At 39.7% G+C, this 19,996-nt stretch overlaps 3 protein-coding genes across 3 annotated transcripts; 1 reads left to right on the top strand and 2 right to left on the bottom strand.

Moving 5' to 3' along the window:
- Positions 1–2,334: 2,334 nt before the first annotated feature.
- LOC131682342 (DNA replication complex GINS protein PSF1-like) lies at positions 2,335–12,623 on the bottom strand. The gene is made up of 3 exons (XM_058963731.1): positions 12,438–12,623; positions 12,319–12,383; positions 2,335–2,868 (listed from the first exon to the last, which is right to left on the bottom strand). The coding sequence occupies exons 1-3, from the start codon at positions 12,507–12,509 to the stop codon at positions 2,421–2,423; spliced, it is 585 nt and encodes a 194-aa protein (XP_058819714.1). The 5' UTR covers positions 12,510–12,623; the 3' UTR covers positions 2,335–2,420.
- A 1,120-nt stretch (positions 12,624–13,743) lies between these two features.
- Positions 13,744–14,692, top strand: LOC131686178 (large ribosomal subunit protein uL4m). The gene has a single exon (XM_058970395.1). It carries the CDS (start codon positions 13,819–13,821, stop codon positions 14,647–14,649), a length of 831 nt encoding a protein of 276 aa, XP_058826378.1. The 5' UTR covers positions 13,744–13,818; the 3' UTR covers positions 14,650–14,692.
- On the bottom strand, positions 14,673–15,599 carry LOC131686179 (uncharacterized). Its single transcript, XM_058970397.1, has 3 exons — positions 15,355–15,599; positions 14,980–15,300; positions 14,673–14,922 (listed from the first exon to the last, which is right to left on the bottom strand). The coding sequence occupies exons 1-3, from the start codon at positions 15,449–15,451 to the stop codon at positions 14,753–14,755; spliced, it is 588 nt and encodes a 195-aa protein (XP_058826380.1). The 5' UTR covers positions 15,452–15,599; the 3' UTR covers positions 14,673–14,752.
- Between the last annotated feature and the right edge of the window lie 4,397 nt (positions 15,600–19,996).

A 19,996-nucleotide genomic window follows, 5' to 3' on the forward strand; every position in this document is an offset into this window, starting at 1 on the left:
AACTCTGGTGTCATCTATCTTTACTCGCTGTATGGCTGGATGTTACCGATTTTCTTCTTTCGGGCACAAAAAATGCGTAAACACCTTAATCAGAAACAGATCACCAAAGCATCATATAAATAAAAGCATCATTCTTTCACACGCATGTGCAAAAGATGGGTGGGTAATGCCCTGGGCATATTCGAAATGTCCCATGTTAATTTGTAAGCATTTTCAATTTTCCCCATTAAATGTTTCCTTTCAGCGTATATTTTGAGAAAACATTTAAATCCTACAGTTTGTTCCAAGAATCCATAAATACCAAGTCTTTTTGCCCTATTGTTGAAGTTCTACGCATAACTGTATCACTAACAAAATAAACAAAAATGTTTACAATTACGTTGCGCTTACTTGAGAAATACATTACACTAGATACTGGGACTGGAAAAGTTTCATCAAAAAGAGAAAGAGGTGCCATACTAATAGGTGCGATCAATCCTGTAGAACTATTCATCATTGTTGTTTTTGCTTACAAATACTTAAAACACAGCGAAAGAATTTCCGAATTCGGTGAATCCTCGTTACTACTATAGTACCTCCTGGCTGTAGTGGCAGCTTGCAAGATCTAACCAGACCTTCTTTGACTCTTTGTGTACCTTTATGAATGTACAGATTATATTGCTTATACAGCTTCGAGTCCTTTGCTTAGGGGTAAAAAGCTTGGTTTTAAATTGCTTGCCAGAGTTTCTGTAGTTTTTGTGTCCCTACGGACTTTGACGCTGACATTTGCACACGCGTGCACCTAAGTGACTAATTAAAAAACGGGTAGTTCATAAATAGAGGTGGTGCGTACCCGTTTCAATCATTCGTCGCTCACTTGCCAAACGAACAACATGACGACTATATCGTCCGGATGATACAACCGTTCGTGTCCATGCAGTTTCAAATCCAGCTGGGTGTAGAGTAGATTGAGCACCAAATTTGAAGCAAAACGGACAAGTCTTGCTACCGGACCAACGTTCTTGAAGTTTGTACCGGATTTTTCGACAATTTACATGGAGAAAACCCACTAGCTCGCATTTTCGCCGTTAGGTGACACTGTATGCATCGTATTATCACTGTAAGTGAAAATAAGAAAGATAATTTAATTGTTTACAACTTTGTCGAAGACTGCTAGTCAATCTTGCATGGGGCTTAACAGCACATGGTTGTGTATCAGTACTCGATTAGCACGAACTAATAATTTTTGTAGAATAATCGTTAGGTTTAGCTCAATAATATGTTCTGAAGAATTATAATAAATAATACGAGTTATGTTTTGGTTAGAAAATTTTGGTTCCAACTGTGACCGCATAGAGGGCGACAACACTAATTACAAGACCTATAGTGTCGAACAAGAACCTGTTTACATTTTCTTGGAAAATCAATCAAAAATCGTTCTGAAGCGTTGAGGGATGGAAATATAAATTGTTTTATTAAAAAGTAGAGCTCTATCGAAGTATGCAATAAAACAAGAATATTAATCATTATTTATTGACTCAATTGGGCACGTAACTAAAGCCCTGTAACGTCGATACCAATCCACGGCGGCCAAACTACAACCATCTGTTGCGGATGTCTTCAAAAAAAGTTAGGTATTTCCGTTCTTCCGGAAAACCCAGCCCAATAAACCAAAACATAAGGAGCGCATGCCGCACACGGTTCAGTTGATTAACTTATGCGGAAGGATCCTTTGTTTACGAGGCGCCTTCGAATGGTAAATACATTATTAGCATAAAGTGAGCCCCAGCTGATGGTTCTCTCCCGCTTACACCAATGCACTCTTGTATAGAAAATAACTACCCTTCAAGTGGGAACAGGGGAAGTCACAAAAACGCTGAGAAACCCAGGCGGAATTTCAAGCCCGGGTCGGTTTTCCTCTTTGGTCTCTCCAAGCGAAAATCCCATAATTATTTCCGCTTTTTTTCTGTTTCATCTTTCCATCTCACTCGCACATTCTGTTGACGTTGCTGGGGTCAAACCTTCAAACAGAATAGGTAATCCTATTCGTATTTATTAAGTAAATAACATAATCTTAGACTTTCCCAGATTCCGCCGGTCAGTGAATCGAGATTGGCTTCACGTCTGATCCCTAGGGTCTAGGCGCCAGGCAATCGAAGTTTATTTTATAGGTACTTTGCAGGAGCTAGGAAATGATTTGCGTTCGGGATTTTTTTGTGTTCTACCTCGCCTTCGTTCAAACAATTTATTGCCTTTTCCCGGCTTCCCCAAGTCGTAAAGTTCGGAAATTCAGGTCGAAATTTCCGCATATGGTAAGCAGTTGTTTTCCCATAGGAAATCCAGCGCAAATTACCATTTCAAATAAGCGTATTTATTGTTGTAAATTCATTTAATCCTTTCGTTTGCTTACATAGTTACATTCCCTCGCCAAATTATTCACATCAAACAATGTGCTGCAGGATACCCTGCCGGATGAGCGCCTCGCACTGCAGCTTCGGCAAATAGTGTTGGCTATTTTTCTTCAGCAGCACAATTTCGCCGCTCTCCAGCTCGAACTTCCCGTAATCGGTGAGGCAGCGAACTTCGATGAATAGCGACTTGGGCGGTTTAATATCGTTGGTCAGATTCAGTCCCTGACCGTCGCCGATCGTCATCATGTAGCTAGCCAGCATCTTGGAGTAATTGTTGAACCATTGCAGCTCTGGCTCGTTGAGATTGGCTTTAATGTCGGCGGGCAGCGTGGCGCCCAGATGCCACCGAACCTTCTTCAGCTTCTGGATCCGGTTGTACAAATAGACCATCATGCAACGCTTCTGTCGCTGGATCAGCTTGTGCCGGTACATGACCAGGGGGAGGTACTTCCGATCGCCGGTTTGGTTGTAGGACACACTGCAAGAGAATGAACAATTGTTTAGATAGTATTGTAACTGTAACTGACTTTTTGCTTATAATACAACGTATCGTCCACGATAGCTGACTGTCGTCCTTATTCTACGCCGCGTGTGACGTGATAGGACTAATCTCAACTCACTCTTGGCGACTTTTCTCACACAATTCTGAAGAGTCACGTCGGGTGATGTGAGAAGCCCATTTAACGACAATGGGGAATCTCTCCTCATCCGAGTCAACACTCAAAATCGGGCAAGAAAAGTCACGTAGTGAGGTGAATTAAGTCGTCTCACGTCACACACCGCGCAGCTTATTCCAGAAAATACAGATTCACAGAAAACCGATCTCCAGAGAATATCAAACTTCAGATAACTACGGATACACAAATATTTGTTTATAAAATGATGGAATGCTAGCACGAAAAAAGTGTTCAGATTTAGCAAAGGTTAGGCCCCATTTCATTGCAAAACTGCTATGCTTGTAAACAGTTATACTTATATGTGGACGAATGGTATTTGGCAGGAAAGTAGATCAGATCGAAATAGAAAAGAGGGCACACAACGAAACTAACGTAACTGACACACAATCACAGTTCCTGTTTTCTGGAAGAGAAACATGAAACATGTATACAAAATTGAAGCAAAATTTGAGCACCTTTTCCGAGTACAGCAAAGCATATATATTATGGTGGGAGTTATTTTTGTGATGTTGGAATTTTATCCATTCTTGGTCAAAAAATGTCCATGGGAAGACTGCTATTTTTTCACTCTTCAAGAAAGCTAACAAATAAAAATGTCCATCAGGTGAATATAAATTGAATATTCACGTAAATATTTTTGTTCAACAGTTGAAATCAAATGTCTAGGACAAAAAAGCGCGAAGAATTTTTAGGTTCGAAATCAAAAATCCTAGAATTCTTTTGCGCAAAGGGTCATAAGTCGTAAAGTGTGTATTGTATTTTGTAGTCTTATTGAAAAAAGCTACTCATTACTCTATCACAGACTGCCGAATGAGATGACGGAAATAAGCGATTAAAATCATAGGCGGCTCCAGCTGACTGACAAAGGAGGGGCACGCCTTTCTGACAAAATATTTCTTATAGACGATTTAAAAAAATAGATACATTTAGAAGCGTAAGATTTTGGAAACTCATTTCTTAACACGGTTCATATTTGGGGATTGGCGACTACTTAATCAAACGCCATCCTTGTATGAAATCACAATTTTGTATACTTCGTTTATTCGATACGGCTCATTGCGGTGTCTTAACAGAGTCTTTTATATATTTACAAAATGTAACTAAAACAAAACCAAATGTTATTGAGTGTTCGTCGGATTTCGTACATGCTACTTTCTATAGCTTCTTTCGCGGCGGGGAAACTCTTATCTGGTCGCCTGCTGCATCTTGAGGTTCATATACTTTTCTTTTATCGTTCACCTAAACATGAGAAATCCGTTCGCGATCGGTTCAGGAGAACTGGTTCTTCAGGCAGATCAATAAAAAATCTGGATTGGAAAATGTAAAATATTCGCGTTGCAGCGAAGCGAAAAATCTAATACATCGCACCCTTATTCATCCTACCATTTAAGCTAATGTGTTGAATAGAGATAGCATACACTGTTCCAACTAATGTGTTCAAATGGGTGGCATGAATAGAGGTGCTAAGATGACCCTGGTAACCCTAGTTAAGAGGGGACAGATCTTTCGACTCGCATTCTCGCTACAAGAACATCAGTCATACTCGGGAATAAGTTTCTTCAAATATCAGGTGAAACGGATTCTACATCTCCAAATTATGACGTGTATTTTGCATTTGGTTTACGGGATACGCGTTGATAGCTCATATAACCTTACCTCTATACTGTCATTTTCTATATACACGAGAATCTTTATTCCAACGCTGTAACTTTCAGCCACGTATTTTAAGTTGTTCTGCAAAACGAATATGTCTGCTTGGTCTAACAAGTTGAATGACATCAGTCAGAGTTAAAAGTAATCGAAGCTCTTTGTTGACGGCTGAAAATGAACCTGATGCGACTCGCGGTGAATAGAAAAAATATTCATTCAAATATCCATGTTATTCATTCAGTTGAATATCGTACAATATATTCATTTCGCTATTTATCTAGGAAAATGTTTTCAAATGCCGGTAAAGCATATGAAATAACAATCATCATCGCCTCCATTGTGCCAGGGCCTACTTTGATGCGTTTGATTCGTTGCTGCACAGGCGCTTCGTGTAATAATCGGAGACAAATGAAAATCTGCATGGATGAATGGGCGGTTTGTTCATTTGACGTTTTCAGCTGCGTCACTGAATATTGAAAATGAATGCGGCTGAATATGATCAATTTTCATTCAATGAATTTGAATATTTTTAACTCTGATATCAGTACTGCATTGGATAGGTGTTGATACTGAAGTAAGGTGACTTCCATAAGTCTAAACTCCATTTTCACTTCTAGAAAATATTCTGAAATATTTTTGTCATTTTGCTGTGCATTCACGATCTGCTTTTTTTCATAAAAAATCCTTCATTTTTTTGGCCAAATAAATTGAGTACTTATTTTGTTATCATCGAAACATTTTAACAGTTTTCAATTTGCTCTCACTTATAGCAGATCTGTTTAATGTCAAAGAACAATTTCATGCTCTCGATTTTGATCTTTTAACCACTAAAATAACCAAAACGTTATCAACCTGAGTGATCATTGCCGGCAACATCACAACATCAAGTTTAGTTTTCACTTGGCTATCAGACTTTGCTCAAGTACGCTCAATATCAAATATAAACTCTGAATTTCTAAATAACAGCGTGTACAGTTATGTTACTATATTGCATCCGTATATGAATCCTGATATCTTGTTGAACTCAAAAAGGGGGAAAAGACCAATCTACCGTTTGGTCAAACAAATTCCAGTCACCTTAAATTAGTAGCTTTTGCATTCCATTGATTTTGGGCAGATTCCTCATTCAACGGAATGCAGATACGTGAGAAAATTAGGAAATTTGAGCTCATCTCATCAAGCTTTCAAAAGCCTTTTATTTGTTGTAAACACTGTTGCTCGGTCTATTTATTTAACAGTTTTTAACCAACATGGTGTCGAGTTATTATTTATCTAGAAGAAAAAGAAAACAACAATAACTGTGAACAGATACTCGAAAACCCTTCAACGTCGACTCGGGAACTGGCAATAATGTTAGATTATCCTGAATGTATTCTGGCTCGAGTTATAAAACAGTACAAGGAATCTCTCAATACTGCTATCCATTCTCGTCAACTGTGGTAGAAGGTCATTCGAAAAATCACACCTGATCTTACTGGGATTACGGTTTGGCGAAAAAAACTGTACGACGAGGTACTGACTCGATGGATGTGTCTTCAACGACGATGAAGTCTATGGAAATTTCAAGCAAATCGGGGTTCAAACTCTACAAGGCTCCTTCTCACGGCAAGGTTCCTAGAAGATGCAAGTTTATTTTCGTGGTTCACGGAAAAAAATGACTTGGCGAGGGATCTGTTCTTTCAGCAAGAAAACCGGCTTTTTTGTGACGGATTAGGCTATGAATTTGGAAGTATTTAAAATTAATTCTCAAGTGGCGTGTTGGCGAAATCTAGTCAGCTGCTACAACAGCAAAGACGTGCTATCAGGCCCGTGCGCAGAAAATCCTCAAGGGAAGGCAGGGTTTTGATTTTTTTTACGTTTCTTCTAAAAGAAAGGTACAGAAATTCTTAAACTGTGAAAGTTATTTCCAAGCCGTGGAGGGCCGAGTATTGCGTACCAATCGATTCAGATCAACAAATTGAGTCAATGTCTTTTATCGAGAAGGATTCTTCAACAAACATCGCTGCCTGCTAGCTTGTGGTAGTATCGGGTTCTTACTGCAGTGGTTTGTAGTAGTTAAGCTTACCGACTAAACCTAAAGCTCTTGTTTACTCTAATCCTCATGCTCCGGTTCCATCGTTAGGTATGACTTCAGGATTGATTGTGCTCCTGCTCTTTTTATTTTGTGACAATCGTTCATGTTTTCTCCATTGCTACTTTTCTAATCCTTCTTGGTGCGACTCGTTCCTCAGCTGGTGCTGAGAATCCCTGGGCGGCGGTATTTCTCTCGATATCGATGCCTGTTTTCACGTACCATATAGCTCTCAACCACTCCGACGGAGATATCATCGGCAGTGAAATTTCGCTGATCGACCTTTTCTGTGTCTACTCACAACTATTGCTAGTATCGCCACTTGTCGAAACAAGAACCGATCCGGAGATATCGACCAGTTTGACTTACATCCCTTTCCAGCAACTCTCTTAATATTTCTTCCTCGATTTCTTCAATGGCTTGTTTCTAGGTTGTCTGAACTCAAATGACGTTTTATATTTCAAACGACTTGCAGTATTATTTCCTGTTTAAACATGATTAAAGGTAATTATTCTAAATCCGTGCGCACGGGCTGCGTGCAACAGTTGTACAAAAACATCGGAGTCATTTCATCTCAAACTAGCTGAATCTGCAAAATTGTTACCAGTTCCGCCCAAAAGAAAAATCTTGAGCGATAGTAAAACGTAAACTGAAGATGAAAGGTGCAGTCACCAGCGACGTCGGACAGATGGTGAATTGGTGGACTCGGTTAGCCGCGATAGTGACTAAAAGAAGGTGTGATGACGTTGAAAATTATGAGCATATTTAAAAAAACGAATTAATTGTTTCAGTTATTCCCATGAAATAAGCTCTACTTATCTATTTTCCAACCCAACCTTAGATAGTTTATTGATTGAAAAAAGGGTAAAAATACATGAAAAAGGGGTAAAAATACATGAGCATCGCAATTTTTTCAAAAATGCTAAAATTTAATGAGTTTGATAAATTATTGAAAATTCTGAAACATAAGTAGTCTAACAGATGTCATTCCAGTCTACAAACAAGAAGAATCAACATGGAACAGTTTTCAAATCTCTAGAGAATATTTACTTGTATAATATGTCAATGAAGTCAAAAATTGCGATCTTTTAAAGTGGGATAAATGATCGAAAACATTTTCAACGTTCAAGATCACCTAATCTAATAATCCTTGACTTTGAAGATTTGAAAACTTCGATAAGTTATCAACATAAAACAGCACATGCTTTGATATAGAAATTTTAGTGATTAATTCTCATAGAGGTAATTATGGAGAATTAACTCTTCAAAAATATTAAGAGACATAGTGCCTTCAGCAATGTTGTTAATATGTCATTTTAAACAAGCATACAGCATATAGAGATATAAATGAACATGCTATATTTCTCCTTAGTGAAGAAAAATTTCGGTGAAAACTATTTTTTCTGCGTTACGAGAGAAAATTGTTTGAAATGATCATTGCGAGTTGACACAAAACCTATAACTAAATTAGTTATGGAACTTGCGTTTCAACTTCATCTCATCAGAATCCGACACTAACTTAGTGAGCGGACTAAGCTAGCGCCGAATTGATGCTAGCTTCTAAAAACGGAATCACTCTTTGTGTTGTTGGGAAAGCCCCTAGTTGCGTTGCGTTGTGACGATGATTTTGGCGGATTGCACACTGACTTCATCATGTTTGACTGCTGATTATCTAATAAGAGTTGCTTAGGAAGTGGTAAGTAGGAATTCATACCAATCCGACCCATAGCCATCATTGCCGGCCGCCCCCATCTCGCCGATAAATTGGCCCAGAAACTGATGACCTGGCAAGAAATTTGTAGCTGCAGACTCGAAATCAAGCCTAGAGAAATGTATACAACCTTTCATCAAGGCTCATAAAGCCGGAAGGTGCTACAGTGGTAATAAAGGGTATTTCATCCATCCAATTGCACAAAATTTCGCCTAATCAAAAAATTGTTTGGGCAAGTTATTGAAAACTGGAAAGACGACACAGGAATCTATACAAATAGCTCGATGTAAGAACTAAATACCGCTGAGGTTGACAGACCATCTTATCTCATCTCCATCGTGCACAACTTTTTTTGAGATGATACGTACCCGGGCAAAACTATCCATCAGATAGGCATGTAGCAAATTGGTTCATAAAGAATTCCTAACACGTGCAACAGCAGAAAGTGATGCGGCTGATCGGATGTCACATTTTTATCCGATTTCAAAAAGTATTCTCAAACATGGAAAATTATCACATTTGATGAAAAGATTTTCTGGTATTTCTCAGCTTTTCGAAATGCACTTCGAGACGCTTTAAAGTGTTGGATACTGTTGGCGTTAAAAAATTGATTGAATTAAAATTTGAATAATGCGATCGATGATAGCAGTGAAGACGAGTGCATTGTACACCAAGAAAAATTTGTTGTGGATGTTCTGTTGGAAATATTTGCCCAGCAAATCACCAATAGGTATTTGAGTATGGTGATAGCGTGTAGACTGGGGGAAATGAACAGCTATTTTAAAGATAAGACTCAATCCAAAAGGAAATCAAAGAAAACAGAGAAACACATTATCTTTGTCAAAAATGATGTCTCTAGCATCAACAGTACCTGATAATAGTTTTGAACATAGAATCAGCCCAATTCGATTAAGGTAATATGTAAGTTGAAATGATTTTTTTTAAATCCTTCAACTCCCATACAACAATTGTGGGGGAGCACATGGGTAATGCACATTGACATATCCGATACATTGATATGGATTTCCTTCTGCTGTTTAAATTTAGAAATTTATCAGCTGAAGCTTAATAACAAGCTTGTGAATTAGGGTCTGTCCATAAATTACGTAACGCTTTTAGGGGGTAGGGAGCACTATAAATTGGGATATATTGTGACATATAGGGGGGAGGGAGTAAACTAGATCGTTACATAACAGGTTTTGAAACAAAAATCAAATAATTTGTTACGTAATAGGGGAGAGGGAGGAGAGAAAAATTTATTCCATAGGGGGTGGGGGAGTCAATTTTGGGCAATTTTTGCGTTACGTAGTTTATGAACGGTCGCTTAATTCTTTTGACCGATAGAGCGGCTCCTGTGTCGGCAAGACCCTCTACCTTCTTTGTGAGAATTCAAACCCTAACATGACAACGATGGAAATGACAGTACGTGAACAACGATGGAAATATCTGGTGTGAGCGGAATCTTCTAATTTGTTAAGAAGACAGAAGAATATCCTAATCTATTCATATTTTAGATCCTCCTTGTTCGAGGCACTCAGATTGTGCTTATTGGGGCGGAATTATCTAGATGTCCACAAATGGGGCCGAATGTTTTTTTCTTCTGGTCGTATTCTGGCTATAAGTGTCCTGATAGGCGGCAGTTTTCGCAGTGTATTATTTGGTCCCAGACACGTATTCTGGGACTCGCGATCTGCGTGACTTTTTTTCTAACCCCATTTTGAAATGCATAAACCATTTCCGATTCTTCATTATCTTCGTCTCCAGTCCTCCATCTTCCGCAGTCACTTGATGCACTGATGGTTTCTGTAGATTTCTCGGAACATACAATCGTGATTAAGGCTTCAAACTTGAAACAGAGTTGAGTAAGACGTACAAATATATGATTAGGACGTCAAACTTTCAAAATTCACTTCAAATTTCACAAATCGTTACTCTCCAATCACAGATATTGGTGGTAAACAAGAGAAAAGTTTACACTTTCATTAATTGCTGCGAACTGTGTTCGGTTATTAACGGTGTCCAAAATTTAACTTCAAAGGGAATTTCGACAGCTGGCTTATACACCCTAATCACATTTTTGTCGAGAAATTAACTCGAGTGTAGCTCATGTTTTCGACAATCAAATCAAACTTTTGTCTTTCTTATGGATCATTCGCTGATCCAAGCTGTCGATGTCCGTAACGATGATGATCTGATCTGGTCCCGATTGGGATTATCGTATCGCAGCCGTAGGTACGTTTCCAACATATCCCAGATGTTAAATTTTTTCTCGTACATTGTGTACCACAGAGAAATCACTATCGCTAAACAAAAGGTGTGCATCCTCAATTCCTGTTTATTAATAGTATGCGATCAACCTAATATGTCGAATTGACGTAAAAAATCGTTGACTGGATCTAGGTTAGTTACCAGTTATCGTCTGGAGCAAAATGACGAGTTAGGAATTCCTTTTGAAATGAGAACATTTCTTCCTTGATCTTAGCTACCAGGGTCAGGATACAACCTTAACATCGCATTAGCTTGGGATCTGTATGTGATAAGCACTCCGACCAGGGGTGGATACAAAGGAGGGGCTTTCTTGATTTGCCCCTGGCCCTGATTACGTTCTAGTCGTTGGGATTGTTGTCCGCTAATTGATAACTGTGACGAAATGTTCCAGTGCCGAGATCTGGGTTGAATTGAACATCGGTCGTCCCTGTGGAAATTGTCTTAAACTTCCACGGACGACTTACCCATACACACACACTTCGTTGAGCCGCATTCGGGAGTCTGAGAGTGTTTCAGTTGACTGAAAAATCGTTCAACGGTAACCTGAGTCGATGGCGCTGAAAGCACAACTCTGGCCAATCGAAACAATCGGGGTCTGGTGTACTTTCGATTGTTCAAATTATTAAGCAAAATTAAACGGTGATGCGAACAGTATGGTTTGCAGTGTACCTATTTTTCACGAGATTCAAGCTTCTTTAAGTCGATCAATAGCGAGTCAGTTAGTGTTTGGTTTTGAGCGATCGCCATGCGTTCTTCGTTGAAAAAATGCGATATTTACTAGTCAGTTCCATGTAGGTAGTGACTTGCAATTATGGGTAGTATAGCTTTCAGCGAAGTTGTTTGGTAGGTCAAACAACTTTCGTGAATGTTCATGCTCTCCATCAGCAATATCGTCGTGTTTGGAATAAACGAAAAAATCTGAAACCATAGTTGGAATGTTTCATCCATCCACAAAGTATAGATAAGCCTTAAATGGCAGATTGCAATTTGCCAATTAGTCTTTTCACTACATCCAGGAATTTGGGGGCCAGAGCACTATTGCAACCTTGAAAGGAGCTAATTTTTGCAACATGAGCCAGTCAGTACAGAATCGTGAAAGCGTCACACAATCCTTTCGATTCCGTATCGTAAATACAAACATAGGCTCAGATGCATCACACAACCTTATTGTAAACTTCTAGTTAAGCGATAAACCTGTAATAAGTGGCTGTGATTATAATCTTCTGAAACACGCAAGTCATAGCATACTCACTGAATGTGGAATCTTGACTTTACCGAATCGATAAGAGCATTTTCTTCAGTGAGTATAATTAACAGCACCTTCTTGTTGATCATCAAAATCATTGCCAATTCCATAACTGATTTCGTACAGGAGATATACAGAGAAAAAGCCACCAGAAGGATTAAAGCCCTAGCCCTGCAATTGTCCTATACACTGAAAATCGGTTGCGATCTCTGTCGAAACGGAAAGTTCTATGGAACGGGACTACCATGGCTTTGCTGTTTATATCCACCCATGCCCAACCCACAACTACAACCCGATTAACTTACGCGAAGCTATAATTTTCCTGATAAATTTTATTAATATCCTCCAGAACGGTTCGAACTCCATCATCCTAGAAAAGAAATAGTTCAGGAATAGTATTGGATTCGTTCATCAAAATACACACGTTGAAGGGCGGAATCGTTTCTGTTGTTCTTGTCAACTCCCGGACTAATTCGAAGGCTCTATCGGAGGACATTCTACCGCTTCCAATGTGAAATTAACTTCACTATAACGCGAACAGCAAACACTTTATTCTATAGTGTGATTAGTAAACAATCTGTTCCCATCCCAAAACACGACACAGCTGTTCATTTTTCGCGCCAAAACACTCAACACGTGTTGCCATTAAAGTTGTTCGGCATTTTTATTGTGCTTTCTATTTGTAGGGCACTGTGTACTGAAAACCTTATCATTATCTGAAGTATAATTCTTAACGTGTAAAAAAATGTATATAAAGATATCCTGTTTTAAAAAGATGTATTCAGTGGTACAAAATTTGTAATTATTTGTAAGGGGCTATGCATAAATGACGTAGCATTTTGGGGGGTAGGGAGGGTATACCAAATTTGTGACGAAGTGTGACGAGGGGGAGGGTAGGGTCAGAAGTTGTGCGACGTAGCATTAAGTTTAAAACCCATTGTTTAGAGAAAACAATTTAATGATCATCCATTCCCAAGAGAAATAAATTTAAATTCAAACAAGTTACTTTTGATGCGGTTTTTCATGAGGTAAATTTTACGATTCGCGGAATTGCAAGTTCGCGAAAATACAAAAAGATTTTGTATGCGGATTTAACTTGCTACATTAGTTAGCTAATATTGCTAATTAGTAGTCTTAGTTTGAAAGCTGAATTAAATTTTCACTTCGGATTCAACCAAACAAAATTTAGTAATTTAGATGAACGTATGCTTCTTACAATCATTGGCGGCTGCACGATTGTGAACTGAGAGAACTTCTCTTCATGCTCCCTTTGACTTATAAAATTCAAAACAAAACTATCAACACTATATTTGTCATGAAATGGGCTTATTTTACACGCAATTTGCTGTTATAATGAAAATGTTGATAAAAGTCGTCAAACATTTTGAAAGGACATGTAGGTATTTAAAATAATTGAAAAACATATGTAATTTTTTTTCAACTCCCGGGCGCTTTGCATGGTATGAGGGGGAGGGGGTAGGTAAATGCTACGTTATTTACGAGGGGGAGGTTAGAATTTTGTGACCAAATGCTACGTGGGGGGAGGGAGGGGTCAAAAATCGCCGAAAAAAAGCTACGTCATTTGTGTACGGCCCCTAATTCACAAACCGTGTCTTTCGGTTACTTTTAAATTTATTCGTAATCCTGCTAGCACTGCATGCTGAAATTAAACCAAGGTTTATACAATCCCTAAAGAAGGTATTCCACACTCATTTGACAGTTTGCCAGTTTCACATAAGCATGTGTTTACAAATTTCGGTCGCGTAATATTTTTCGTTTCAGCCGGTTGTAGTTTTTCGGAGAAAATGTTTCAATTATTCCGAAAAAGTACCTATAACTTCACCGGATTAAAGTTTCCACCGATTGGTGCCTACAGTAGCAGCTGTACCACACTAGCTCAGCAGCTTCAGCTCGTTACGATCGACCCTCAACGAGTTCCACGTTCGGTATGGATCGAAAACATGGATGAAGTGGTAGAGCGAAAGCTCGGAATCCAGGAACTAAGCTGCGAGATTTACGGAGCTACTCCACGGATAGACATCGTCCATCAGAATATTGAATGGCAGCGGAAGTATCGGTATGTTAGTTTCGCACATTCGAAAACAAGAAACGAAGTACGTGGAGGCGGTCGGAAACCTTGGCCACAGAAAGGATTGGGTAGGGCACGACATGGTTCGATTCGGTCTCCGCTGTGGCGAGGGGGAGGAATTGCGCACGGTCCTCGTTCACCGACGACGCATTTTTACATGTTACCGTATTTTAGTCGAGTTCTGGGACTGATCTCGACACTATCGATTAAGTTGGCTCAGGACGATTTGCACGTTGTGATGGATTTGGAAATTCCCAGCGATGATCCACAGTTTCTGAAGGATTTAGTTCAAGAACGGTTATGGGGACCATCGGTGCTGTTTATTGACAGTAGCGATATTATGCCGAGGAACATCACCGCTGGAGCCGATGCGATTGATCACATCAATCTAATGCCGGTTTATGGGCTGAACGTGTACTCTATGCTGAAGCATTGCACATTGGTCCTGACTAAGAGCGCTGCTTTGGAGATTGAGGAGAAGCTGAGTGAGCAGCTGCATCGGAACGATGCCAGGTCACTGATGAAAAAGTTTGCCCTTGATAGATAAATGTATTAATAGTAAAAATAAAGTTTATTAAAATTGGAATGTATTTCAGCCTTGTTCAATTTAACTAGTCATGGACGGTTTTTCAGCTATGGGTCAATTCATTTCATTTTTCCGCCAGTAGTTTCGTGCGCACCTGCCATCGAAGATCAGAGTGGCTGTTTTCTCCCGGCAGTTGATTCTTGAACCTTGCCCATTCTTTCTGGTACGCGTGGTAGAGTGAAACAGGATCGTTTTTACGATTTTTGTTTGCACTGGTGCTTCTCGGTCGAATCCCTAAAAAAAATACTTATTGTTACCCACGGTTTCATATTCAAATAGCGACACACTTACACATTTTGTTTGCCGCAGGTTCCTTTTCGGGGTGCTGCTGTTTCGTTTTGATTCGTGCCGGTCGATTCTCTTTCCCTTCTTTTGGATGACTGTGGTGATGGTGAGCTTCCTCCTCGGTAACATCCGTTCTTCGTGAGGAAGCGGCCGATTGTACTTTTGATCCGGGCTGCCGTTTGCCGGCGACTTTTGCGTCGTAGCTGATTGTTGTTAGCGTATGCAACCGTTGGAATGTGTCCAAATGCTGTGTCGTTTGCTGCAGTACGCGCCGTTCTACCGTTCCATCGCTTATCCGGGTGTCGAATTTGATCAGTTTGCGGAGATCTAACGGGAGGAAGCTGCGATAAACGAGTTTTTAATATTGAATCGAGTACCAACCTTTTTGGAATTCCTTCAGCTGGTCCGGTGTAATATTTCGGTAACCCAGTTGATTCAGGTGACAAAGTATTTCTCGTGCATCAAGTGGAACGGACATTATTTGCTGCTATCTGATAATAATTATTGTTGAACTAATTTTTTAAAATAATACTCTGCTGCGATATGGAAATGGAATTCCAGTTTATTATTGTTTTGACCGTTTTGACTGTTGATGCAGTTGACGCGATGAACATTCGTGAAGAAGGTATGCCCAAGATTAATACAGGTTGCAACATTTGAAAGATGTTGCCAGTTTGTAAGACATCAGTTTTGTGAACTGACCCATAGATGACGCTTTATGTCTGGTGCTACGTAATGGTGATTCCTCTGATGGAGAACAAAATGTACTTGTCAAACTCTTGATTGAGGGCGTTTGAGTCCACGGTAGCTTTTGTAGATACAGAACAAATCGCGATATAATTGTCGAACTAATGGGTGATCTGCGAGAGCGAAAGGGATGCAGTAAACTGTGCTACTATAGCGACCATTCTCATAGTGTTTTCTTTGAGCCTTCACTGGTTAGGGTTTTGCTCACCGCAACGCAGCGATATTTTTCGTTTTTTGACATGTAGGTAGCCAAAGGAACAACCGAGGAAATAACAGGTCGTATTGCTTGTGGCACTAAAAACGGCATTCTAACCGCACTGTGCACTTACTATTTTTCTATGAAATTCTTCTAATGGACTGGTTAGTTCGATTGGTATATCTATGAAAGTACCATCTCTATCACTTGAAATACATGTGTTTTGACAGCTAGCAGTTTTCAGTAGCAGTTTGATCACTCGCACTTTGAAACTGCGGAGTCCAGGTTGATGGGAAGTACGCAATATGAATAAAAAGTGGCAAACTGCGATGCATGTAAAATTTACTGAAAAGCAAAGTCCTCAGACTAATTTTTATCGTTGGTATAAATAAAAACAAATTCGAACAGGTGTTGTAAGTTTCATTGGAAATGCGCCATTCAATCATTTTGAGGCGACCAATTGAATTGGTGCATATGATAATAAATGCTGAAAAACATTACCCAAGTTTAATGTGTGTTAATTTTTTATTCTAACTGAATTTGTCAACAAAACTGACTATAAACAATGATTCTAAAGTCTCAGATTTTCGAATGTTTTCTTTACAGTAAGGTTTTTACACTAAATTGCACCACCTTCTTTCTTGCTGTTACGAAAAAAAAATCGTCGCGTCATCTCAGGAAAAGCACGGACAATAGTTTCTACAATAGACACTCAGCGGATGTAAAAACCGCAAAACTGGCTACTGGAAAAACAAGTATGTTAAACTGGCATCACCCAAAAATGTGCAAGCTCGAGCGTATCATCTGTTTTTATCAAAATAACTCTTCAAGAGGTTCAATATATAAATCAAAAGAGAAGTTATTCGTTCGATACTGTGCAACAAGAAATAAAGAACTGTCAACTGTCAAAATTTTCTTTAAAGGGTAATTCCGAACAAACCGTTACTGGCCGTTCACAGTTAATAGCAATGAAAACTTTTCTCTTTTTTTTTAAGACCAACATCTGTGATTGGCGAGTAACGGTTTGCCAGGAATTTTAACTCAAAGTGAATTTTGACAGCTGGCATTTACACCCTAATCAAAAATTTTCAGGGCATAAGCGATAAGACCAATACTATTTAGTACTGACAAAAATATTAAATGTGTATGGGCCGCTGAAGAAGACGCTGTGAATTAGGGTGACCATACGTCCTGGTTTCCCAGGACATGTCTTGGTTTTTCACTGACTGTCCTGGTGTCCTGGGAGCTTGAGGAAAAAGCTTGATTTGTCCTGGTTTTTCTCCTGTAAGCCTAATAACAGGTGTTCAATTAAAATGAGAGTTTTTTCAGTCAAGTAGTTGAAAAACAAAAAAAATCTTCAACGAATTCAGAATTTTTTATTAAAATCATAATGTTTATTCTTCAAAAAAAAACGTCAATGAATATTAGAGAAGGGGCCCTGGTCAGCCGTACGACGGAACTTAGTCGCGATGCTGTCAGAAGAGCACTGGACGGCACTGTCAGATTCCTTTTTTTCGGCACGGACAGTATTTTTTTCTGCTCAAGATACTCCAGCGTCTTCTTGGCGTAATGGGAAGACGTCTTGTCCCGCCAGAAGACGTACTTCCCAACCGCATGATGCTTCTTTAAGAACGGCAGAAGAATTTTCTCAAGGCACTTCTACTGGTATACTGGTTGATTGATGGCCAGAACGCTCGGCTTGAACCACGGTTTTGAAATCCCTCTGTCCGATATGGCGATGTACAGCATAACATTTCTTTTAAATTTATGCTTAAGCTTATATTTTACTTCGGGGTGTGTGACCGACTTGTCGCTGGAATAGTAGCTGTCATTTCCTGGAATGGGGGTGTTCGAGAGCAACAACGTCTCGCGGTGGTTGTTCGTTATCCACCGGCACTGCGATTTCACGATCGCTATCTGCTCGTCCATGTCGTCGAGGGACCGAGTCTTCTTCCGACAGATGATGTCCTCCATCTTGAGGGCTCGGTGAATCAAGGCCGGCATCACGCAAACTCGTTTCGTCCTTGTGGTCGAACGGCTTTTTCAACGCTTTCTTCTTCTTCTTCGTCATTATCTTCGCCGGCGGCCACTACCGGCCTTCCGCTCCACGCTCAGGGATGCCAGGATCTGGTAAACCGTACTCACGGGCACGTTTTCGTCTCGAAAGTGGTCTACCGTAAGCTTTTTCCACGATGGCCAAGTGTTCCGTAAAACCGCACAACACGCTCGCGGAGTACTTGCTGTTTCGACGCCATCTTCGATTGAACTGACAGCACCCGAGCGAAAAGGAACATGTTTCCCATTTATAAGGAGTTCAGAGAGCAATTCTCTTGGACAGAAAATTATTTACGCTCTTTTCTTGAATTACAGAAAGGTATTGAAATCATTTTCATTTTTTATTGAACACCCGTTATATTTCTAATTATTGAGTTTTCGCTTTATTCACTCTGCTCCAGAGTACGACAAACAAAACTTAATACACTCGAATCTCTCAATTGTACCATCCGATGCCTTTTTTAATCTCTCGATAGCACCTCGTTATTTCTTTTTCCAACTTGCTTTTTTTACATGGAAATTGAAAAGAGAAAGAGGCGTTCGTATGTACGTACCATATGAATGAGCTGTAGTCTGTTTGCAACAACATTTGGCAATCGAACAAATTGAACCGATTCCAGTTGTGGACCAAACTCTGGCCGCTATCAATGTCGATGAAACAATGATTCCGGGATCCGAAAAATTTGTCTTAGTACCTACCTCTAAGAAGACACATCGAAGTTTTGGCGATTCTGCTTCTTCTAGAGCTCTCTTGCAAGTGGCAGTTTTTCGTTTTACTGGAAATCCATTTCATAAAAAGGAAAATGACCAAACAACTGTCGTTGAATAACCTTATTGAGCGCTCTCTTGAGCTGGTTTTTATAGAACCCCTTTAGGATCAATACCAGTTCCTAATCAGTCTACTTTTTCATCTAAATCGGATCGGAAGCTACAATTGCGCTGCTTGTTAACAGTGTGCAGTGAATCAAACGAACGTTTCTACATACAGTCTGCTGTCTATATGTACCGCGCCAGCAAAGCAATCGAAAAATAACAGTTGTCCAGAGCCAGTGTGGAAAATAATGCACCGTTCTATGAAAGCATTGATGCGGTATCGACCGTTTATTTAAAAATGATTCAAACTCAGCAGCAAAATTTGAACAATCTTCGATACAATACAGTGGTCGTTTGTCCAATCCGCCCTTGTGTTCGCGAAGTGGAACAATTAATAAAGGCGCATACTCGTAATGCGGTACTGATAGCATTTAAAACTTTGGCCATGGCGAAAAGTTTGGCTATGGGAAACAACATGCAACACGTCGTTGCACAAGTTAGAATCAAAATATCGGTTTAGATTGACGATGATAAGACTGGTGTGCGTCTGCACGATCTATTCCCGCGTACAACCAATAAATTCACTATTGATGTCGAAGTACGTAACGGTGAAAGTTTGAAACCTGGAGAAACTTTTTTCCAGGTATATCCAATGGTGTTCGTATCGTGAGAAGCAAATCTCAAATCACGCTGTGCACATATGAAGGACAGATCCCTACGTGCCAAACCATGTGCGAAAGCCTCTAATGAAACAACATCAACTGCGAGCAAACCCAACAACATTAACTAAATCACCAACAACCGGAGATGCAACTCAGCAACCAACGAATACTGGAACAACAGAATCAACACACAGCGTGTGTAGATTGTGATGCTGCTTACCAATCAACTGCCAGCACCCCCGACAATAAAGTAAATAACAAAAAATACGGATACATAATCGTGACCCGTTGGTCCCACAAACGAATCAAACCAGGTAATCGTGAAAACCCATACAACATCAAAATAAACCGAGTGAAAGCGGACTAAGTGATTTGCATGACTTCGCGTATGGGCATGGTTTCATGGCTGGACGGTGAACAGCGACTAACAAAGTCAAGTATACTACATAACAGGGAGTATCGATAAAATGGAGAAATTTTGAATCAACGGTAGGTTTTGCAACTGTTTCGATCCTAGCTCTCAGATCGAGAGAAAATGGTTGTCATTCGA

Source organism: Topomyia yanbarensis, chromosome 2 (genome assembly GCF_030247195.1).
Source record: "Topomyia yanbarensis strain Yona2022 chromosome 2, ASM3024719v1, whole genome shotgun sequence".
In the NCBI taxonomy this organism is placed as follows: Eukaryota; Metazoa; Arthropoda; class Insecta; order Diptera; family Culicidae; genus Topomyia; species Topomyia yanbarensis.

Coding starts and splice junctions, on each gene's coding strand:
- LOC131682342 (XM_058963731.1), bottom strand. CDS start 12,509: ATGTCCTCCGATAGAGCCTTCGAATTAGTCCGGGAGTTGACAAGAACA. Junction 12,384..12,437: donor AAACGATTCCGCCCTTCAAC/GTGTGTATTTTG, acceptor TTTCTTTTCTAG/GATGATGGAGTTCGAACCGT. Junction 2,869..12,318: donor CAGGAAAATTATAGCTTCGC/GTAAGTTAATCG, acceptor ATTCTCTTGCAG/TGTGTCCTACAACCAAACCG.
- LOC131686178 (XM_058970395.1), top strand. CDS start 13,819: ATGTTTCAATTATTCCGAAAAAGTACCTATAACTTCACCGGATTAAAG.
- LOC131686179 (XM_058970397.1), bottom strand. CDS start 15,451: ATGTCCGTTCCACTTGATGCACGAGAAATACTTTGTCACCTGAATCAA. Junction 15,301..15,354: donor GCTGAAGGAATTCCAAAAAG/GTTGGTACTCGA, acceptor TCCTCCCGTTAG/ATCTCCGCAAACTGATCAAA. Junction 14,923..14,979: donor ACCTGCGGCAAACAAAATGT/GTAAGTGTGTCG, acceptor TATTTTTTTTAG/GGATTCGACCGAGAAGCACC.